Below are 23,207 nucleotides of genomic sequence, written 5' to 3'. Positions count from 1 at the left end.
CAGCCCTGAAGATGGTATTCCGTGGTTTCTCATTTTCACACAGTTCAAATGCGGGCTGTGCTTTAATTAATTAAAGCCACAGCCACTACCTTCCCATGCTTAGCCCTTTCCTTTCCCATCGTTGCCATAAGACGTATCTGTGTCGGTGCGACATGGAGCCAGTTGTAAAAAAAAACGACACATGAACTCGGAATGTAAGAAAAGCTTAGTTAAGGTGGTTATAGATGCTTTAAACTCAGTATTTGATAAATTTTAGGTAAATAGCACGGAAGCCGAGGAAACAGAAAAGACTTCAGTGTTCTGTGCGAACTAAGAGTTATGGAGATTCTCATTTTTGCGGAGAATTGTAAACTGACAACTCAAATAATTAATAGTATCTAACGAATGTGTATAGTCGTTATGTACGTGTGTATGTCTGTATGGAGGTTTTAATAATGACTCAGAATTATTGTGCGAATAAGGTAGAGTGGAGACCTACAGCGGAAAATATAAAGCAGGTGAAGATTTCCCCTGTAAAGTTTCCTCTTTTATTTCCACAAAACGTTATGAAGAATCTAGCCTCAATGTAATAGAAAATGTTATTTTAGTAAAAATGATGATGAATGATGTTTCACATGCTTGGTAGTAATTAATAATTATATGAGAAAATAGTAAATATTCCAACCCAGTTAGCCAAAGGGATTTCTAGAAATGTTGTGGTTAATAAGCCGTTAAGTAATCAAGAGACATTGTGTGTGCGATATGAGTTGTAGCTTTCGGCATATTTAGGTTAACGTATATTATATGCGATTATAAAAAATAGTGTTGTAAAAGAAGTAATTCGATTGCCAACGGTGGCCAGTTGAGATGCCGCTGGCTTAATGCCCTGAAATAATAACAAAGACAAGCAAAATCGCGGGGGAGAGGAGAGCGGAGGCGTAAAACGTTAAACACTATTACGATAAGGGGAAAGTTGAAAGTTAAACTCACAGAGTTTGATATTCGTTCGCGGCAGATGGGTATAACAAGCTAGCGAAGGAAGGTTTCGCAATTTGTGGCCATAGCAAGATTTTTTCTCTTAGTTTAGGCAATGTTTTTAACTAGAAGGTTGGAGGCTATAAAATCTTCATTGTATTAGATTCTCATTAATTCAGCTGATATTGAGATATGTAATATGAGACAACAAATCACTGTATAAAACAAAAAGAAAAATCCCAGAGAATTAAAATTCCATCGAATAGCAAATTAGAAATGTATACACATGCTAATTGATTGGTTAACGCTACTAAGAAGAAATTTGATTTGACTTGATATCGGCCCTGGTAAAATTTAATCGATACTTTCAGTCAATCAGTCAAGATCCAATATTATATTACACTCACCCACACTGAAAATAAAATATCCTCACATGCATTATAGGACAGTAACCATTATAAAGTAGTTTAATGGTCTAAGAGGGACTTAATATTTTTTAAACTCTTCACCGTAATTGCATGAACTGTCAGCTATCGATGTTGGTCCAAATTTGAGTACTCCAACATCAATACTACAGGTAATATTTTCTAAAATTGAAAGTATTGAACATAAGCATCTTTCCTTGCGTGTGATTCCTTTTGTATGGAAAGGGGAGTATTGAAATTCTCAAGAATTGCTTGAAAATTCAAGAATAGCAATTTCCGTTTGAAGCAGTACTTACTTCACACTATCAGTCCATTGCTGTTGTTTAATATGAAATTTGTTTCAAAACCCTACCTCTTAAGTTCTCGATATTTAATTCATTGTTGACGTGGATCAAGGAGAGGCCTTGGGTCATACATAAAGCATGGAGTGACACACAAGTCAATTAATATTAGGCTATATTTCCCCTCCTATAATCGGTATGAAATATTTGTGAAAAAACAAGAAGTGTTTAGTTAATGTTGTTATTAATATTAATTCCTTTATTTATTTATAATCCACCGGGCGATTTGGCCCTGCGGTGATGGTTGCGCAGCTGTGAGCTTACGTCCGGGCGATAGCCGGTTGGGACCCCACTGTCGGCAGCCCTGAAGATGGTTTTCCGAGGTTTCCCATTTTTACACCAGACAAATGCTGGGGCTGGAACTTTCTTAAGGCCACGGCGGCTTCTTTCGCACTCCCAGCCCTTTCCTATACCATCGTCGCCATAAGACTTTACTCTACGGTACTGTAGGAATATATGTTTGCATGACATATTTAATTTTCCTTTCCACATGCTCATAGGAAAATGAACGAAACAAAAATTGTTCCGACTGACTGTATATCAATATGTGGCTGTGAGACGTGACCAGTCTTAAGGGAAATAATGGATAGGAAGAGCATTGTCACATTCGAGGTTTTGGCACAGGAGTGACGATGTTTTCTAGTGGAGTCGTATGCGAAATCTCTGTGTTACGAACTCATACAGTAAGCTGAAACTCGAGCGATGCGAGTAGTTTGTGATATACCTTGCTATTTGGGAATGTGATACACAGAAATATTTGCTGCCACTTTGAGGTTGAACGCCTGGCAGCTGTCTTCGTGGATATGGTATGTGAACATTTTACATGCAGAAGTATGAAATGAGGCAGTGCTAACGGCAACGGTACTGATAAAATCTTTCATTCTTCCCTCAGTACCGTTGCTCATTTTTAGTTCATAAATGCATAAAAGAAGGTCACTTCCAAAAATCGGTGAGATTCTGATCCCTAATTTAGAAATGTAGTTCTTCGCAGGTAAACAATTGAACCTACAGGTACAATGTTTGTTGTGGGTATCCACAGAGTTTGCATATAACCGCGAGATGAATTATGTTTTGATAATAATTAAAATAAAGTCTACCGGGCGAGTTGGCCGTGCGCGTAGAGGCGCGCGGCTGTGAGCTTGCATCCGGGAGATAGTAGGTTCGAACCCCACTATCGGCAGCCCTGAAAATGGTTTTCCGTGGTTTCCCATTTTCACACCAGGCAAATGCTGGGGCTGTACCTTAATTAAGGCCACGGCCGCTTCCTTCCAACTCCTAGGCCTTTCCTATCCCATCGTCGCCGTAAGACCTATCTGTGTCGGTGCGACGTAAAGCCCATAGCAAAAAAAAAAAATAGTCTGATAAAATATTAAATACAGGAAACATACAATACCATGCCTTCATTCTCTTATTGAGTGACTATGACCGAACACCGAATTTCCCCCCATTTTTATTTGTAGTATGCTTATTATTTTCATGATTTATATTTGTTGTTCACTTATTCATGTACGTTTTGAAAAGATTCCACAATTTTACCCCAAACCTTTTAAACATGTTATTAGTGGTTAACTGGAAAGTAAACAAAGATAGCTGTGCCATCAGAATGCTCAATTTAAAATTTAAGAAGTTTCCGAAAAGGTTTTTATTTAAAACATGGCGTTTGTTTGAGATCACCTAGCAACTAGTAATATGCATGCATTTTAATGTATCTTTCACATTAAATTAGCATTAGTGTTCGTGATGATCATTATTAAATGTGATAGTGTGTCACCATTATTCCATGAAATGTAGCATATTCCTTCGAAAACACAAAATTATACAATTTTTTCTCCCACTAATCAATTTTCGGATGGAGATATTGTAACCGTTCAACATCATGCTAACAGGCATGTTATGAGGTCCAGTAAGTCAGGTGTGTCGTTTTCCGCGTCATTCTACGACACATTTGGTCATAAAGAGCAGTTTACACCCAGTTCGGGATACGAGTGGTGCTGTGCTAGCCCGAAGGGTGAAGCTCTAATTACGCGTACAGAGGGAGAAAGCTCCCAGTACAGCGAAGCCTTGAAATTACGCTCTCTCCAGCGAGCGAGAAAGAAACAGCACGCCAAATTAAAAGACCGCGTATGTCAAGAAGCGGAGTTAATTTTACAGGATTTTAAATTGAGAACTGCATATTACCAGCGATTTCCCTATATATTCATGGATGCAACTCACTATTTCTGCGCGTCCAATAATAATAATAATAATAATAATAATAATAATAATAATAAAAATTTGGTGCAAGCCTTAGAAATCTACCAGTAAGGACTCATAGAAATCAGGATAATTTATAATATTTAATAATGTAAGAAGATGTATTACTTCACGAACGTATTAGTAATGACGCACATTAGCCAGAGGTGTGGTGATAGGAAACATCTGTATTCGCGCTTATCTAGAGAGAGATAAGGGAGTCCACTTCATACTATTCCACGCGTTGAATTCCGAGAGAAAGCTTATAAGATTACCAGAGATTCAGCGATGCGATTTACATGGAAATAGATCAGTAAAAAGAAGTCAAGATCTATAAAATTAATATTCATACGACTCTGAGGGATCATTTTCAACGCAGCAATTTGGGCCCTGTGGGTGGAGTTTACCCTCTCCATAGCCGACGACCCGTATTTCCTATAAAGGAAGAGCAGGCCACCCATTAGTATCCATTCTGTACTCATTCCTTATTCAGACTGTCATTCATTGTGAACCAGTGTTGCTCATTTGGCGTGATTCAGAGCTACTCAGTAATACTCTGTGTTATTCGGTGTCCTAAATAATTGTGTTAGACAATGGTATATTTCATGTTAGACTGATACACGTTTATAATATAATCACATTTTTCTTCTGTAAAATAATAATTGTGGTGTGTGGACATATGCGATTATAATCCCAATATATATTAAGGGGATGCAGACTAGTAATGTCAGTACTGGCTCACATGAACAATTTCAAAGAACGGGTAAATTCCAATAATCGCCAAGACGTACTGAGCTATTGATTATAGAACACCAATAATTATTGTGCCGTGATTGAGGCGTGTGCAGTAATAGGAGACGTTCATCCTAACCATTTAGATTAGCCAGGAAGTGCTGCCTATGTGAACAAGTGACGCTAACGTAGGAATAATAAGTACCAGTAATTGTGAAGTTTTATAACAGAGGAGAATCGAGTAGTGATCTTCAGAGGCTGCAACCGCTACTCGGGTAGTCCATTGGAGCCTATGAGTGGGTCTAGCCATATTATGTCATTTGAAGGCGTGTAGATAGTGCTTCAATAACCAGTTTCCCATTTGTCCACATGTGTGTGAGTACTCGTCGAATCCAGGATTCTACCAGATCGCGCCAGTGTGCCTGCATTATTGGATTATACTCTACTAGAACGCGCCAGTGTGCCTGAATTATTTCAATCAGGGACCATCCAGATCATCCAACAGTAGGAAATTGCCGATCAAGACACCAGGGATACAACCCCGAAGTAGCTGAACCTAGAACTATCTGCTAACGAGGGGCCAGTGATGGGTGCTTAAATACCTAAGGGTACCCTCTGATTATAGCACGGATATAAGCAGCAATGATAAGTACATTCCATGATACTCCTAAGCATGAAAATCATAAGGGTCGCATTAAAAATTAACTCTGTACAATGTAGATATTTTCAGCATGCATTTTGATAACGTGTAGGTGACGCAATATGCGTGTTTCAATGGGGTAAAGTTTCTTTATTAGTCTGAATTTATTTGTGTTTCCTCTGTGGCTATGGGTTAATCACAAATTTTATTCAGTGGATTTGTGCATGTATTAGTGTTTAAGGTCCCATAGTGTTTTATGTTTGGATGAAGCATTCGTAACGATGGAATTGACAATTCAGTAGACTTCATAATCCATTCCAAGCTCAATTAGTTGAAGGGGTTTTCGTAATTTTTCAAATATATGTTATTCAAATGTTTCACGACTTTAGTGCAAGTGTCCAGCTAACCCCTTGTAACCTTAAGAATGCCCACAACTGGAATAAGAAGAAGATAATGGCTCGAGAAGCAATCAATGATCCATATCGCTACGCGGATGATCGTTATGCTAATTAAATTACCTGTCGACTTAGGATCATCTTAATGCATAAAAAACGTAGATTTGAGATACACGTGTGTGAAGTGAAAGGCGAAACGGTAGATGTGAAAGTGCTTAAGATGACAGATTAAGAATATAACAATAATAATAATAATAATAATAATAATAATAATGATGATGATGAGGACTGAACCCATAATGATATGATTGACGCAGTGAGATAAAATGATATTGAAGGTAGCCATAAATGATTATTTGCCTGGAGAAAAGAGAGAGAGAGAATTGAAATAAGAATTACGTCTGGGAGGAAGTGAAAGTAAGTATGTACCAAGCTGACGAGGACAGGCTGCTTCTTAGAGAAAGATTTATGGCCTTCAGAATATAGAACAAGAGGGTAAAGCGACCGAGCCTTCGCGGCTGGCCCGTTATGTCTGTCACAATGCTCGCAAAAATTCACGTAAGATGTTTCCCTCACTTTCGCACCGTATTACATATTTACGTGGCAATAACTTGTACCATCAACGTTGTATGTTTCATGATTCGATAGGTGAAGTAATCCTCCCAATATTGTAGTCAAGTGAGATCTGAATAGGGATTTCAGGGTGCATCTCGAAGTCAGTCTACATGGTTCGGTACCCGCTTGGTATCGACGTCCTTGGATCGACACCACGATACCTGTAAAGGGTCATAGTTCCAGAAGGCATTAAAGTATGAATGATATATTTGTGTTGATGTTTTTACAGGTGATTGCTTCATTCTTCATGTGTTTATATTTATGTATTATATCCGTGTATGGTGATTTATGGTGATTTACAGGCAATCCACACTGTGTGTGTGTGTCTGCTTTGTAATATAGTAGAATAGGATAGTGGCCCCGGAGAAATGCGTATATCCGATAATGTGATTATAAATTAACTAGCTGATGTACCCGTGCTTCGCTACGGAATTCTCAGAAAGACTGACTTTGTGGCTTTCCTAACTGAAGTCAATATAGGTCACTACAAAAACGTCAGTAAGAATGTAGTGATTAAAAGAAATGTTATCATATAAAATATTCGGTCAAATGAAAATCTCCACATTTTCTCACTTTTAACGAATAGTACTACGGTGCGGGTCTAACAGTCCAAAGTTCCAGAGCTGGAATGACCAGGCCGCAGACAGCCGTGAACACTTATCTGCCATTGTTCCGTTAAATACGCACAATTCTAATTCCAATCAGTGCCTCAGTGTAGGGACTCAATAGCTCGAATGCTATGATGAACCCGTGTGTTATGTACCAGTAGTATAGGAAAATTTATGAAACAGAGGAACGGCATGCTAAAGAAGAAAGTTGCCTAACTCCCCAGCTAACTACCGCCAATCATTGGGCAGAATGTTAAACTCATGCGACTTGGCGAGTTGGCCGTGTGGTTAGGGGCGTGCAGCTGTGATCTTGCGTGTAGGTGATAGTGGATTCGGACACTACTGTCGGCAGCCTTGAAGATGTTATTCCGTGCATTTCCATTTTCACACCAGGCAAATGCTGGGGCTATACCTTAATTAAGGGCAAGGCCGCTTCCTTCACACTCATAGCCCTTTCCTATCCCATCGTCGCCATAAGACCTAACTGTGTCGGTGTAACGTAAGGCAAATTTTAAAAAAATACTCGGTACACAACAGTAATCCTAACTATCGGAGATAAGTGGCAACAGAAGACAAAGCACATCACAACAAACAGTGGTCAATGTAACATTGTTGATCAATTTTATGAGCTTCCTATATTGTGGGCCTTCACATTTACTTTTCTTTCGACTCTGTGATCTTAGGGCGCCTTATAACATTATTTATAGCGTAGACTGTAGTTCCTTATTCTCCGACTTTACATACCGATTTTCATTAAATCCTCTCTATTAATTTTCTCGTGACTCGGCGCTGGTATGGACTTAGTAAAAAAATCCAAATTCATGAATATTTCTGATCATAGCCGGTATGGTAACAATGTATGACATAAATGATCGGAAATATAATAGTATATACATTTAGTTATGTAGTATTTATCGATACGACCACTAATAACATAATTATTTGGGAATTCAATTTTAGGCCTACACCTAAACTACAATTTCATTCAGCGTGAATCAAATTATTTATGACCTAGATTATAGCGACTTATTCCCCGAATTCGCATGCCGATTTTCGTTAAGATACGACCATTAATGACATAAATATTTGAGAATACCATTGTAGGCCTTGCCCTAAACCACCATTTTCTCAGCGTGAATACAATTATTTATGGTCTAGATTGTTTCGGCTTATTTCTTGACTTCACCTACCGATTTTCGTTAAGATACGACCATTAAAAACAAATATTTGAAAATTAAATTTTAGACCTTCCTCTAAACTACCATTTCAGTCAACGTGAGTAAAATTATTTATAGCCTAGATTATAGCGACTTATTCCGCGATTTGTATACCAATTTTCATTAAGATACGACCACTAATAACATATTTGAAAATTTAAACTTTAGCCTTCCCCTAAACTACCATTTCAGTCAGCGTGAATAAAATTATTTATAGCCTAGATTATAGCGACTTATTACCCGATTTTGTATACCGATTTTCATTAATTCTCTTCGGTCGTTTTCTCGTGATGCGTGTACAGACAGACAGACAGACAGACAGACAGACAGACAGACAGACAGACAGACAGACAGACAGACAGACAGACAGACAGACAGACAGACAGACAGACAGACAGACATTACGGAAAAGTAAAAAGTGTATTTCCTTGTTAGTGTGGACATGACTGATACAGAAATACCGTTCTTTTTAAATTCTGAGCAATGTACAGACAAAACTATTTTTTTTAATATATAGATGTTATAAAGTAGATATTTTTAGCGATAAGCGACGGCATGATTTTCATGATTGGGTAAATGTGTGGAATTGCATTTTATGAAATATCTTAATACTACGATGTGTTAAAGAATATTGTTGTTATCACGGGAATGGATTTTTTATTTCTGTATAATTTGTGTGCTGTTAGGTATCAATGTAGTGTATACATGCGGGTGCCGATATTAGACAAAGTGACAGATCCTTGTTGAGAAATAAGTGCAAGATATATGTGTCCGGTGTTAATATTTTGATTTGGGAATGCCACATGATATTCAGAAGTGATAAATACTGACAAGACATTTGGCGGCATTTCCTATATGATTGTGTTGTTTTTTTTGTATTTAATAACATGGCATTTTCTAGTGTGTATCGATTTTTCATGTGACTCGATCAGTTATTAAGATTATGTTTTGAATTGGGAAAAGACCATTCTTCTTATTCAGGAGGATAGTGTTCTCGTCTTTATTATGTTTAGAGCATCCTACTTTCAATATAGTTAGATTAAGTGCCCACTTTCTTACGAACAGACCATTGACCCATATGCGCTTGAGCGTAGCTGTTGTGCCAGTGAAAGTATGGAAGATGGGACTTCGATGCCCGTGATTTATTTCCGAAGTTCCTCATCCGGAAGATTTCCATCCAAATACTTATTTGTGAAATCAAATTTTATACTCAGCACTTTGCCGAGCCCGGGACAGGAACAATATATGTCTCAGTTTTATAACAGGGCTTTCCAAATCTTTAATCTTTAATCCTTAATCTTTAATTTTCGCCTTTGTTGAGGTAGATAGCTGAATTTGAACTTGACATACTGTTGTACGAACCTGTAAAAACACACACCTCTTAGTTTTTGGTTAAATTAAGTTTAACATCTGCGTTATGAGTAGACCTCTTTACTTCCACCTGAATGCATAGGTGGGATCTTCCTTTTTGAGTTTATTTTCCTTTTTCAGCGTTCTTCTTCCCCTGTGGTACCTCCTTCGCTGTTTGTGTTTAGCAGTGTTCTGAAACTGACTTCTGCGTACAAGCGTCTCATCTGCCTGTGACACTCCTGGCTGAGTAACTACCAGGTACTAACTTCATTCCTTTCTAAACCTCTATTTTAAACTTGTTTCACTATTTAAAGCGTTAAACAGCATCCATGACACCCAATTTAAGATTGGTCAGCCCCACACTTGCCTTACTTCCACACCGCTTACGTATCGTAGCGCTGAATGACTCAATGGTATTTTGAATCAAACCATGAAGACATTTTGATAGCATTTTTGGACAACAGATGCTCTCATGGACAGGATTTTTTGCATATAGGACGTCTAGTGGTTTTGCTGCTTTATGTTTATAACAACTGTCTGATTGATTGTAAGCTTTGGCTCGTTGGTACGAACACCAATTGGCTGTTCTTATAGGGCACCTGTGATGGGAAGGCCTGTCTTTATTGGCAATCAAATTATACAAAGTTGCTCATATAGCATAGGTATCATATACCGGTTACCACGGAAACAACGTTTTGACATAAATATGCCTTATGGCTGCGGGGCTTCTGAAAATTTTCGTCACGAAATTAGCGATACGATACGTGTGACGCGATGTTACCTGGCAACTGCGCAGGCTGTTATGTGAAGTATTCATGGACGGCCAAGGCTGGGAAACATATTATCACAGAAGACCGTTAGAGTATAGATGGTCGATGTGATCTTGCAGTCTGCGATGCGAAGTATTTATGGGTAACTACATTTCTCGACTCCAAATTCCAAACAGATGTTTCTCGAAAGGGATCCATTTGGTGCAAATCGTTATCAATTTGAATTTCATTTATTGAAAGACATCTGTATGGTCATTTCATTTCTCCAAAGGGAAATTTGACACAATTTTTTTTAATTGACACCCAAAAGCACAAAAGTAAACAGGAAACTTCACAATATTTTCACTCAGAGCATGTAATTACGGTAACGATGGATAATGCCATTACCATTATTGCTACAAACAAAAAATGCGCATTTTGCGCCATCTGTAGAGAGATATTCTGCAACAACGAGCACCAAACATTAATGTAAAAATTCGAAAGGAACCATGTTCTCTGTGCAGCAGTGCCAAGTCCACATCAGACTGAGACATGGGCACACTGATCCTTTTAAATAATTTTTCTGAGCATATTTATTTACGAAATTCGTAAAAACCATATATTTCCTTAAAGTATAAGAATTAAGCTTTCATCAGGAAACAAACATTTAGAAATAAAAATTTCAACCAAATATGTCATATCAAACGTGGGAAAAAAGAAATCTTGCAACTGGAACCAGGGATATGTAAATAAAAATCTATTTCTTCGAATCAAAAATTTAACAATGTTTTAGAAAAGCTTAGCAAAAAGTTTCAACGTAGTGGAATTTAAGATAATTAGTGGTACGTCATCTCTGTGTTCTGCTTAAGAAAGGACAATCCTAAAACTTAGTGTGCCCAATTTACAGTGTGAACTCTTTGAACCACAAATACTACTACCTCTTCTTCAATACTGAGTACAATATCAGCATTAGTAGTACGTAAAACGATTAGTTTGATCGTTTTGTTGTAGATAACATAGTAAAAATCAAGAAATATTACATCTGTTTATAAATACGCACTTAGCCATCTTAAGGCAACAATGGCAATCCAAACATGTACAGAATATTAAGAAACCTTGGGATTGATGATTTAACCTTGAGTACCTAAAACGCACCATGCAGCATGGTAACGCCCAGTATGGTATTACTCACAAATGTATTGCATTTAAGTACGATTTGCTTGATCGTATAACCATCAGAATGATTCCAATGATAACTGGACTACTTGTAAAGTTTGAATATGTGTATATCATTTCAACAACTGAATGTAATGTGTGTCATAATAGTAAAGTTTTATGACTGACATCGCGTTTACCGTCTCAGAATTCCGAATGACACAGATAGAACTGAACTGCCCTTGAAGTACATAGGAATTGTGTACGATAAGTATGTGAGTTCACAGAAACTTTTCGGGAACATCAGTGTAAATGTTACTGCTCACTAAAACTTCAAAACAAATTCATTTATCCGCGGATGGAATGAGAATATTATACTAATATTCCTGTGTTTTTATGGTCACAGATTTATTATTTAAAGGACATACTCGGCTCATGAAATACCAGGAAAGTCATCTTCAAGACAATTGCGATCCCTTGACTGAGATACTTATTGATAGTAGAGTTTTATCGTTGAACATATCAATATACTTAATTCCTTTTGGCAAATTAATAATTTCATTTACCGTATCTCATATGTGCTGCTTGTAATAATGAGGAACATCAGAAAATAACGATTAGAAGTTGACTTCTTGGTTCAACATATGCCAGTTATAAGTATATATTATACGCAAATACTGTGGCCTAAGTAATCGATGACCCTCCGTTGTTGCTATTGAGAATGAGGTTATCTGCTGAGCTATCCCTTCTTTTTTAATTCATGATATCTTGTGAAATTGGAATGGACGTCTGCATATTTTGCAAATCGCTCCAGGTACGCTGTTGTGAACGATGTCTAGACCACAACGTGAAGACATTCACGGAAATGAAGTAGGTTAAAATAAGTTATAATATCTTTCTTTGAAAATGACATTTTCACTTTAAACTAATTTATGAATGTGCGAATTGGCTTTCCATAAATCGTTCTGGCACGACCTATATCTCAGTAGAAACAATGTTAAGGAGAGGATAGAATAAATTCCATCTCCGTACTGAGGTAAAAGTTTCTATTCAATTTGTATATCACGGAGAATATTTTTCAGACCTTGATGGAGTATATCTACATTTTACATGAGCTATAGTATTTAAAGTAAGGACTTCAAAAGCTGTTATTCAGCATTAAGTTTAAAGAAAATTTGTACTTTGCTCGCACCAAAAGCAAGCGTCTGACTGTGTTTTTTTTTCCTTTTTTTTTTGCTAGTTGCTTTACGTCGCACCGACACAGATAGGTCTTGTGGCGACGATGGGGCAGGGAAGGGCTAGGAATGGGAAGGAAGCGGCCGTGGCCTTAATTAAGGTACAGCCCCAGCATTTGCCTGATGTGAAAATGGGAAACCACGGAAAACCATTTTCAGGGCTGACGACAGTGGGGTTCGAACCTACTATCTCCCGAATACAGGATACTGGCTGCACTTAAGCGACTGCAGCTATCGAGCTCGGTCGTCTGACTGTTAACCAATGTTTAAGTGAGAACCAATGTTGTAGGTATGAAATAAATTTTCCTCTTAGTTACTAATCCTTATCCTCAGACAGGCTTCACCACGGTAGGAAGCACTTTACTTGTTAACATACGTTTTCACCGGGCGAGTTGGCCGTGCGGTTAGGGACGCGCAGCTGTGAACTCGCATTCGGGAGATAGTGCGTTCGAACCCCACTGTCGGCAACTCTGAAGATGGTTTTCCGTGGTTTCCCATTCCACTTCCTTCCCATTCCTAGACCTTTCCTGTCCCATCGTCGCCATAAGACATATCTGTGACGGTGCGACGTAAAGCAAATAGTAAAAAAGAAAAATTACATACGTTTTCACATAGATTTTGTCAAGGATATCTTTACATAAAATAGAAGACTAGAGGTAATAACGCCTGATATTAAAGGCGCAAACAAGGTTGTATCAGTGACACAGAGGACATTATTCCTATGATGGGTCGATTCCGACGACGAGCCTGCCAGCTTGAAGAACGATGATCTAACTTCTGACAAATCTCGCTCATGATAAGCAAGAAATTTAGTGGTCTGTTTACTGAGTTGAAAAAATTAGTGGAAAAGAAGCTCAAAGAAGAGATAGAGATTAGTCACTTTCACCTCTCTCAGCCCAACTACTTACATCTGTTTCTGAAGGAAGAGAAAGGGGCATCGTGAAGTAATATCAGAAATATTGAATACACATATACCTAACTAGCAAGATACCCGTGCTTCGCTACGGTATTATACTGAAATTTATAATTGAATGCTTATTGTTTTAGATATATAATCCGCCGAAATTCGCGATCTGACTCGTTTTCTATTATTTTACAGCACGTTTCCTCCCATTTTTCAATATTCCTTTCCAGCAATCGATTTCGTACTTCCCGGGCTAGGCTCAGGTATTCCTCCTGGTCAGTTTGGTCCGTAAATCTTTGCCATCTTTTCCTTTCATCATTTTTAATATGGATAAAATCCTTCAGGAGATCCGGCGTGGTGTCATATTGGGTGATTTGGCGGCACTGAACCCGCGGCCGGACTGCATTCTTAGTCATTACCCATCCAGGAGCCGTTGCCAGCGCGGTCCGCACATTTGACGACGGTCCGGAACATTATTATTATTATTATATTATGTGTTGCTGGAATGGCTGATGACAGGGAAAACCGGAGTATCCGGAGAAAAACCTGTCCCGCCTCCGTTTTGTCCAGCACGAATGTCACATGGAGTGACCGGGATTTGAACCACGGAACCCAGCTTTGAGAGGCCGGCGCGGTGCCGCCTGAGCAATGGAGGATCCTTGTAAGTACATTAATAACAGTAAAATCAATTGGTCTCACCTCCTTCTACACCCCACCGCCGTTAAGTTTATTTACCGCCAACCCCCCCCCACAAAAAGAAATGAAAAGAAGGCTTGTTTCTTTATGTTTAAGGGAGATTCCAAACACCAATGTTCACGTCTATTACCTTCAGTTTATGCATCCGGGAGATAGTAGGTTCGAATCCCACTATCGGCAGCCCTGAAGATGGTTTTCCGTGGTTTCCCATTTTCACACCAGGCAAATGCTGGGCTGTACCTTAATTAAGGCCACGGCCGCTTCCTTCCAACTCCTAGGCCTTTCCTATCCCATCGTCGCCATAAGACCTATCTGTGTCGGTGCGACGTAAAGCCCCTAGCAAAAAAATTACCTTCAGTTTTGAGATATAAGTATCCCCATAAAAGTAATTTACTTTTTTCACTTCATTTCACACTACTCCCCCCCCCCCTAAGTGAACTTTCCGAAAAAAATACTTGTTTCTTTAATAGTAAAGGATCTTCTAAATACCAATTATCACGACTCTAACTTCTTCAGTTTTTGATTTATGTGTCCTCATGAAAGGAATTCAACTCCTTTACACTCCCGCCCTCCAAGATGGTTTCCCTCCCAAAACGCGTTTTTCTTTGTTTTTAAAGGAGATCCAAACACGAATTTTCACATCTGTAATAACTTTAGTTTTTGTTAGATGCATGTATTCTCATACAATTAAGCCAATTAATTTTTCAATTCTTTCACCCCCCCCCCCCGCTTCATTGGATTTTAAGAGAATACGTGTATTTTTACTTTTAAATCAGATTGAAAATATCAAATTTCACGTCAGTAAAATCTTCATTTTTTTATATATCAGTAGCCTAATTAAAAGAATTCAAGACCATTTTCAGTCACTTTAACCCCCCCCCCTCCACCCAGGTGATATTTCCGAAAACTAAAAATACACGTTTCTTTATGTTTAATAGAGATAAAAAATACCATTTTTCACTTCTGTAACATGTTAAGTTTTTTAGATATACTGTAAAACTTCTCATTTCAAAATTTCACCCCTTTTGAGTTCCCCTTAAGTGGAGTTTCCAAAAACAAATCACCTATGTTTCTTTACATTTACAGGAGATTCCAAACACCCACCTTTTACGTCTGTAACATTTTACGTTTCCAAGATATTCTGTAGATATAGTCTTTCAAAAATTCACCCCAATTTGTCACTCCTGTTTAACCGCCATTAATTGGATTTTCCGAAAACAAAATATACGTGTTTCTTTATTTTTAAAGGAGATTCTAAATACCAATTTTCACATCTATAACCTTTAAAAGTTTTGAGATATAGATACACTCATTTTAAAATATTACCCCCTTTTCACCCCCTCCCTTAATTGGATTTTCCAGAAACAAAAAAATACGTGTTTCTTTATTTTTAAAGGAGATCCCAAACACCGATTTTCAGGTCTGTAATATCTTCAGTTTCTGAGATATAAGTAACCTCATTAAAGGCATTCAACCCATTTTCCACCCCTTTTCACTCCTCCTATTGCGATTTTCCGAAAACAAAAAAATACGTGTTTCTTTATTTTTAATGAAGATTCTAAATACCAGTTTTTACATCTGCAAACTTTAAAAGTTTGGAGATAGAGATTCACTCATTTTAAAAATTCACCCCCTTTTCACCCTCCCATTAATTGGATTTTCCAAAAACAAAAAATATGTGTTTCTTTATTTTTAAAAGAGATCAAAAGTACCAATTTTCAGGTCTGTAATATCTTCAGTTTCTGAGATATAAGTACCGGTATCCTGATTGAAGGCATTCAACCCATTTTCCCCCATTTTCACCCTTTTTCACCCCTCCTATTGGGGTTTTCAGAAAACAAAAAAATACTTGTATCCTTATTTTAAAAGAAGATTCTAAATACCAATTTTTACATCTGTAAACTTTTAAAGTTTTGAGATATAGATACACTCTTTTTAAAATTTCACCCCCCTTTTCATCCCCTTAGCGACGGAATATCAAAAAATCCTCTCTTAGCTAGCACCTACATCTTAATATGAATATATCCCCAAAATTTAATTTCTTTATGTCCAGTAGTTTTGGCTGGGCGATGATGAATCAGTCAGTCAGTCAGTCAGTCAGTCAGGACAAGTTATTTTATATATATAGATTGACCCCTTGAGAATGACAGTTGTGTACGTCATTATTAAAGCAGGCCTTAATAAATAATGTCTCTAAAGTTCCTTGTACCTGTTTATAACAACGCTGAATTCATACAATCCGATAATTAACTTTGTACTGATTCCAAACTTCACCCTTTCTGTAAATAAATTCCAATTCTTTCTTTCTTCTTTTTTCTTAATCCGTTTACCCTCCAGGACTTGTTTTGCCCTCGGACTCAGCGAACATATCTCGACCGCCTCAAGGGCAGTGCCCTGGCCCGTGAGACCGTGGGTCGGGGGAATACAACCAGATAGGAGGACCAGTACGTCGGCCAGGTGGTCTCACATTCTATGCTGAACTGGGGCCTTTTGGGGATGGGAAGATCGGAAGGGATAGACAAGGAAGAGTGAGTAAGCAGCCGAGGCCTTAAATTAGGTACCATCCCGGCATTTGCCTGAAGGAGAAGCGGGGAAACCATGGAGCAATACTTCCAGTATGACTGAAATCGGAATCGGTCTCTACTCAGTTATCCACCCGAGGCTGAGTGAATCCCGTTCCAGCCCTTGTACCACTTTACAAATATCATTCCAGAGCCGGGAATCGAACCCGTGCCTCCGCTGGTGAAAGATAATTACACTATCCACTACACCACAGAGGCGGGCAATCCGAAGTCTTTTCTGTGGAAAATATTAACGGGAATTATGACTGTATTTTGAAACTTCTTCAGTTTTTATTCTATTTTTAACAAATTTTTACAGTACTTACATATAAACACATAGTGTATCAAATTAGATACATGCAGATGTATTTGTTCAAATGTATCTTCAGTGTTCCCTTATACAGTAAAAGCAAGATACCCAGTGCTTTGATATGGCTTTTAATTTAAAGTTATCTTCCAAAGATTTGGAGAGTCCACCGTCGGCTGGCCTATAAAACACCCTCAGTTCGTGCGCCATACAGTTTTGGAGGAATTAATATTTATTTCTGGATCTAACACTCGTTTCAACTCCATACAACTGGAATTTTTTATAACATTTTGCTATTCAACAGCTAGGGCCTAGATACGACCAACCTGTGATATTTTGACTTCGTACGTCGAACAGTGGCCTAATGAGCACATGCATATTTTGGTTTACGGGTAGAATGTCTTAAATGTTTCTTATTTAACATTTAGGATATAGAATACCAACCTTCATGTACAATATCAATTCGTACGTGAAACGTTTTTGGAAAAATGAATATTGTGATATACAGAGTCAACCACCATCTAAACTCCTTAGGGGAGACATATTTTGAACCCAGGCCGAGTGGCTCAAATGGTTGAGGCGATGGGTTTCTAAGCTCAAGTTGGCATGTTCGATCCTGGCTCAGTCCGATGGTACTTGAAGATGCTCAAATACGTCAGCCTCATGTCGGTAGATTTACCGGCACGTTAAAGAACTCGCGCGGGACAAAATTCAGGCACCTCCGTGTCTCCAAAAGCATAAAAGTAGTTAGTGGAACGTAAAACTCTTACTATTAAAACATTTTGAACTATATCACTTGGCACTTATGATATAAAAGAATGAATAACATTGTTGTAAAATAACAACTTTGTACGTTAAACGGTTTTGGAGGGATGAATAATTTCAATTCCGGAGCTAACCTCATTTAACGCCTTAGGAAATATTTTAGTCCGCCACCGTGGTGTAGTGGTTAGTGTGATTTGCGGCCATCCCCGGAGGACCGGGTTCGATTCCCGGCTCTGCCACGAAATTTGAAAAGTGGTACGAGGGCTGGAACGGGGTCCACTCAGCCTCGGGAGGTCAATTGAGTAGAGGTGGGTTAGATTCCCAACTCAGCCATCCTGGAAGTGGTTTTCCCTGGTTTCCCACTTCTCCTCCAGGCAAATGCCGGGATGGTACCTACCTTAAGGACACGGCCGCCTCCTTCCCTCTTCCTTGTCCATCCCTTCCAATATTCCCATCCCCCCGTAATGCCCCTGCTTACCCTCAAGGGTTGACTATTCCCTCGGACTCTGCGAGGGATCCCACCTCTACCGCCTCAAGGGCAGTGTCCTGGAGCTTCAGACTCTAGGTAGGGGATGGAACTGGGGAGGATGACCAGTACCTCACCCCGGGTGGCCGCACCTGCTATGCTGAACAAGGGCCTTGGTGGGGGACGGAATGATTGGAAGGGAGAGACAAGGAAGAGACCGTGGCCTTAAGTTAGGTATCATCCCGGCATTTACCTGGAGGAGAAGTGGGGAACCACGGAAAACCACTTCCAGGATGGTTGAGGTGGGAATCGAACCCGCCTCTACTCAGTTGTCCTCCCGAGGCTGAGTGGACCCTGTTCCACCCCTCGTGCCACTTTTCAAATTTCGTGGCAGAGCCGGGAATCGAGCCCGGGCCTCCGGGGGTGGCAGCTAATCACACTAACCACTACACCACAGAAGCGAACAAAAACGGAGTCATCGGACTGTATTGTCTTGCCGTAAGAACACAATACTGATAATAATAATGCTATTTGCTTTACGTCCCACCAACTACATTTATGGATTTTCACAGACGCCGATGTGCCAGAATTTAGACTTGCGGGAGTTCTTTTACGTGCCAGTAAATCTACTGACAGGAGGCTGACGTATTTGAGCATCTTGAAATACCACCGGACTGAACCGGTGTCGAACCTGCCAAACTGGGGTCAGAAGGCCAGCGCCTCGACCCTCTGAGCCACTGAGCTCGGCTACATAGTACTGGTAACCATGATGTTCCCAGTACTCAGATGGCACAAATACAGGGCTTTAGAAAGAACGATGAACAGCCCGATTACTAATATAAGTTTACAATATAAAAATGGATTTATATAGAAAGACTGCTTCAAACGTTGACTGGGGTATAAAATAGACCTCGGATTCTACTTCTTTCCTGGACTCCTTCTTATTACCTGGGGTCAGTACTGATGTGTGCAGGCTGAGATTTTTTTTTTTTTGCTAGGGGCTTTACGTCGCGCCGACACAGTTAGGTCTTATGGCGACGATGGGATGGGAAAGGCCTAGGAGTTGGAAGGAAGCGGCCGTGGCCTTAATTAAGGTACAGCCCCAGCATTTGCCTGGTGTGAAAATGGGAAACCACGGAAAACCATCTTCAGGGCTGCCGATAGTGGGATTCGAACCTACTATCTCCCGGATGCAAGCTCACAGCCGCGCGCCTCTACGCGCACGGCCAACTCGCCCGGTAGGCTGAGATTTTACGACCGGAAGCCCTCCCTGACGTAAAAACCAACGTGGAGTGATTTATACACGACTGCGTGTTTCTGTGATGGTTGGTAGTGTGATTTTTCCTACGTAGGGAAAGTATAGAATAAGTATGAAGACGACCAAAGCGCAGCTGTGAGCTTGCATCCGGGAAATATTGGGTTCGATTCCCACAGTCGGCAGTCCTAAAGATAGTTTTCTGTGAATTCTCATTTTCACACCAGGCAAATGCTGGGGCTGTACCTTAATTAAGGCTACGGCCGCTTCCTTCCAACTCCTAGGCCCGTCCTCTACCATCGTCGCCGTATGACCTATTTGTGTCGGTGCGACGTTAAGCCAACTGTAAAAAAAAAGACGATCAAAAACAACTAGCCTCTGAATTAGAGTAATTGAATGCGTCCAAACTTCCTGGCCCTACCGGGAATCATGTTCATTTGCGTCTAAAACCAAGGCCACTACACTGACCATTCAGCCAAGGAGCTAAAAGAGAAATTCAATTGCAATAATGATGATGATAATAATAATAATAAGAAGAAGAAGAAGAACAATAGGTTAGAGTCCCTTTTAATGAACGAAACAAGGGGGGTGTATTATGACAAGATTGCTATTATTACTATTATTATTGCAATCATAATGTATTGGCATTTTACTCCAACTAACTAATGTTATGGTTTCAGATACACCGCGGTGCCGGAATTTTGTCCTGCAAGAATTCTTTTATGTGCTTGAAAATCTACCGAAACATGGTCGTTATATCTAATCCCCTTCAAATACCGCCGGCCCCGTGGTGTATTGTTAGCGTGCCCGCCTCTTACCCGGAGGCCCCGGGTTCGATTCCCAGCCAGGTCAGGGATTTTAAACTGAATCTTTGTCCGACTCGTTGGCTGAACGTTCAGCGCACTGGCCTTCGGTTCAGAGGGTCCCGGGTTCGATTCCCGGCCGGGTCGGGTATTTTAACCTTAATTGGTTAATTCCTACGGTACGGGGGCTGGATGTATGTGTTGTCTTCATCATCATTTCATCCTCATCACGACTCGCAGGTCGCCTACGGGCGTCAAATATAAGGACCTGCACCTGGCGAGCCGAACCCGTCCCTGGATATCCCGGCACTAAAAGCCATACGGCATTTCAATTGAATCTTAGGGCTGGTTCGAGGTCCACTCAGCCTATGTGATTAAAATTGAGAAGCTATCTGACGGTGAGAAAGCGGCCCAGAGGATTCGTCGTGCTGACCACATGACACCTCGTAACCTGCAGGCATTGGAGCTGATAAGCGGTCGCTTGGTAGGCCAAGGCCCTTCAGGGCTGTAGTGTCATGGGGTTAGTTAGTTTAGTTCAAATACCACCTGACTGAACTGGGATTTAACGCACCAACTTGAGCTCAGACGGACTCGGATTGTTGTACTGTTTTAGCTTTGTCGAATGCTCACTTAACAACGATTACGTTATTGCTGTTCTTCAGCTGCCAATCTATGACGTTGAAGTTATGAACATTATCTACATACCCTTCTTTACCTAATGTTACATAGCCCTTGCAAGGAAATTATCGGTACATTGCTCTTTGACTATTATGAGATTGGTGGTGAAAAATTTAGTGATAAGCCTGATTATTGGAAGTTCCAAATATAGACATACATATTCTACAAAGGAGGTCATGAGAACCAAAAAGTGGAACAACGATACTTAGGTAAGAGCTAGTTTTAAACTACACCAAATTATATTTCTTTACGTGGGTGCCTGTCATCAATTTTGAAAGCAGGGTTAGTCATTCTAAACAACATCTTGTTTACGTGAATTTTCACGATATTACAATCCTGCTATGAAATATCTCCGAATATTAAGTGGTAAACAAAGGGATGGAGGTAAATTTATATTGGATGTGCGTACCTTCAGAAACAGACACTATGTTGGTCTCGTTTCACTTGTGAGTCTATTCTACTATCTTTTTTCAGTGTTATGTTTTCTCTTCTGCTCTTTCTGAAATTATATGTTTATTTAGAAAGTAATAGCGTAAATTTGCACAAAGATAGAATATTACTTGATCTGAAAATGTTCAAAGAAGGAAATAGATTATAGATCTGAGAGTAACGCTACACATTTAATATATTTCACGTAATGTCTAATAATTTCATGAAGTTAATGGCCTGATGTCCTCGTACACTGTTAAGAAGGACGGGCTTAATCGCGTTCGTAAACTGTTAATGTCTAAATTAGTTAATTGTATTATAACATTCATTAAGTACCTCTGTTTTAAAATCGATGCGAACTCTATGATTTATTAATATACCAACATAAACAAACATATATATTAATACACTAATATCATAGTCAGTAAAAGGCGATTTCATGATATGTAGGAGGCAATAGGGGCTTGTAATATCCTAAATGAGCAATGAATTGTGTACGAGTATCACTTAATTAATAAACCAACTTTAGACCGGACATGCACTGTATATATACAAATAAAAACAAAATAATGGTGTGTATTTCCCATACTTACGGCTCTTCTGAAAATCTAATGCATCGTCTGCAACAACTCCGCCAGCATAGAATATGATGATAGATAAAATGAAACCTCCAGGTTGTTTGACACCATTTGATTTTGATGCTATACACCACATGTTGGAAAAAAAAAAGGCCAGTTGGTTGTATAACTTCCACTGGATAAACAAACACGCAAACGTTGACACCACACACTGTACTTGACACCACAACGAAGACGACAAACGCCTGTTTCTACATGCTGTCAAACTAGCTCATTTCAATTTAACATGGATGACAAGGTATTTGAATATTTTTTGTCATTCATAGTTTAAATTACGAACATATCTTCACAGAAATACATCAGTTATTTCCCTGCCCTTAAGAAATTCCTCCGACACTGATTTACCACGAAAATAATATTTATAATTACGGCATGAATGTTGCCCACACATCCACATATTTACACACCACACTACATCGCATAGCCCGAGTCGTCTTCCCTATTCGAATGTTCTTACCCGTCTGACGGAACTATTTTGGGAGCAGGCTGGCATCAGGCGCACATGACACACACACACACATAAGCTTACTTATGCCACTACTCCTTCTTCCTTTTTTTTCTTGTTATTAAAATAATGTCACACCGCGCAGTTCACCTTAGCTACTGAATGACGGATCTTGTTACACTCCCTCAAAGAATAGTGGTATGCCAAGTATTAGCACAAGTCATCTATAACTAGACGCTCCCTTACAAATGCGTTCCTACTCATTTACATATAGAAGATTATTGCTATTCTAAGAGGCCAACCAACGAATGCTACGCTACTTCTCATGAACTGGCTCAGATCTCAACAAACATATGCCAGCGCACACATGGTCCAGCGTGGGTGGCTGGCTGCGGAGGAAAGGGTTATAGTCCCTTTTAATGAGCGATGCAAGGGGTGTGTTATGTGTTATGACAAGATACTAAAATATCAGCGGGAGCTCAGACACTTGTCTTAATCCATATTCATTTAATCAACTTACGCCTAGGTAAATTCATTGGGTACATAATCCTTGCTGACGAAGTTCGGCTTTCACTCAGTATAAAATGTAATGTTTTATTTTATACTCTTAAA

The 23,207-nt window shown here is 39.4% G+C and overlaps 1 protein-coding gene across 1 annotated transcript in view; it reads right to left on the bottom strand.

Annotated features, from left to right (window-relative positions):
• side (sidestep) overlaps positions 1–22,697 on the bottom strand; it is a 1,669,326-nt gene extending 1,646,629 nt beyond the window's left edge. The window contains exon 1 of the mRNA XM_067140964.2: positions 22,106–22,697. Coding sequence (XP_066997065.2) covers positions 22,106–22,226 — 121 coding nt within the window. The 5' untranslated portion in view covers positions 22,227–22,697. The remainder of the gene's footprint in view (positions 1–22,105) is intronic.
• Positions 22,698–23,207: the final 510 nt, after the last annotated feature.

The sequence above is a fragment of the Anabrus simplex genome, chromosome 2 (genome assembly GCF_040414725.1).
Source record: "Anabrus simplex isolate iqAnaSimp1 chromosome 2, ASM4041472v1, whole genome shotgun sequence".
Classification (NCBI taxonomy): Eukaryota; Metazoa; Arthropoda; class Insecta; order Orthoptera; family Tettigoniidae; genus Anabrus; species Anabrus simplex.
The sequence above is the reverse complement of the archived record's forward strand: the minus strand, read 5'-3'. Positions and strand labels throughout refer to the sequence as shown.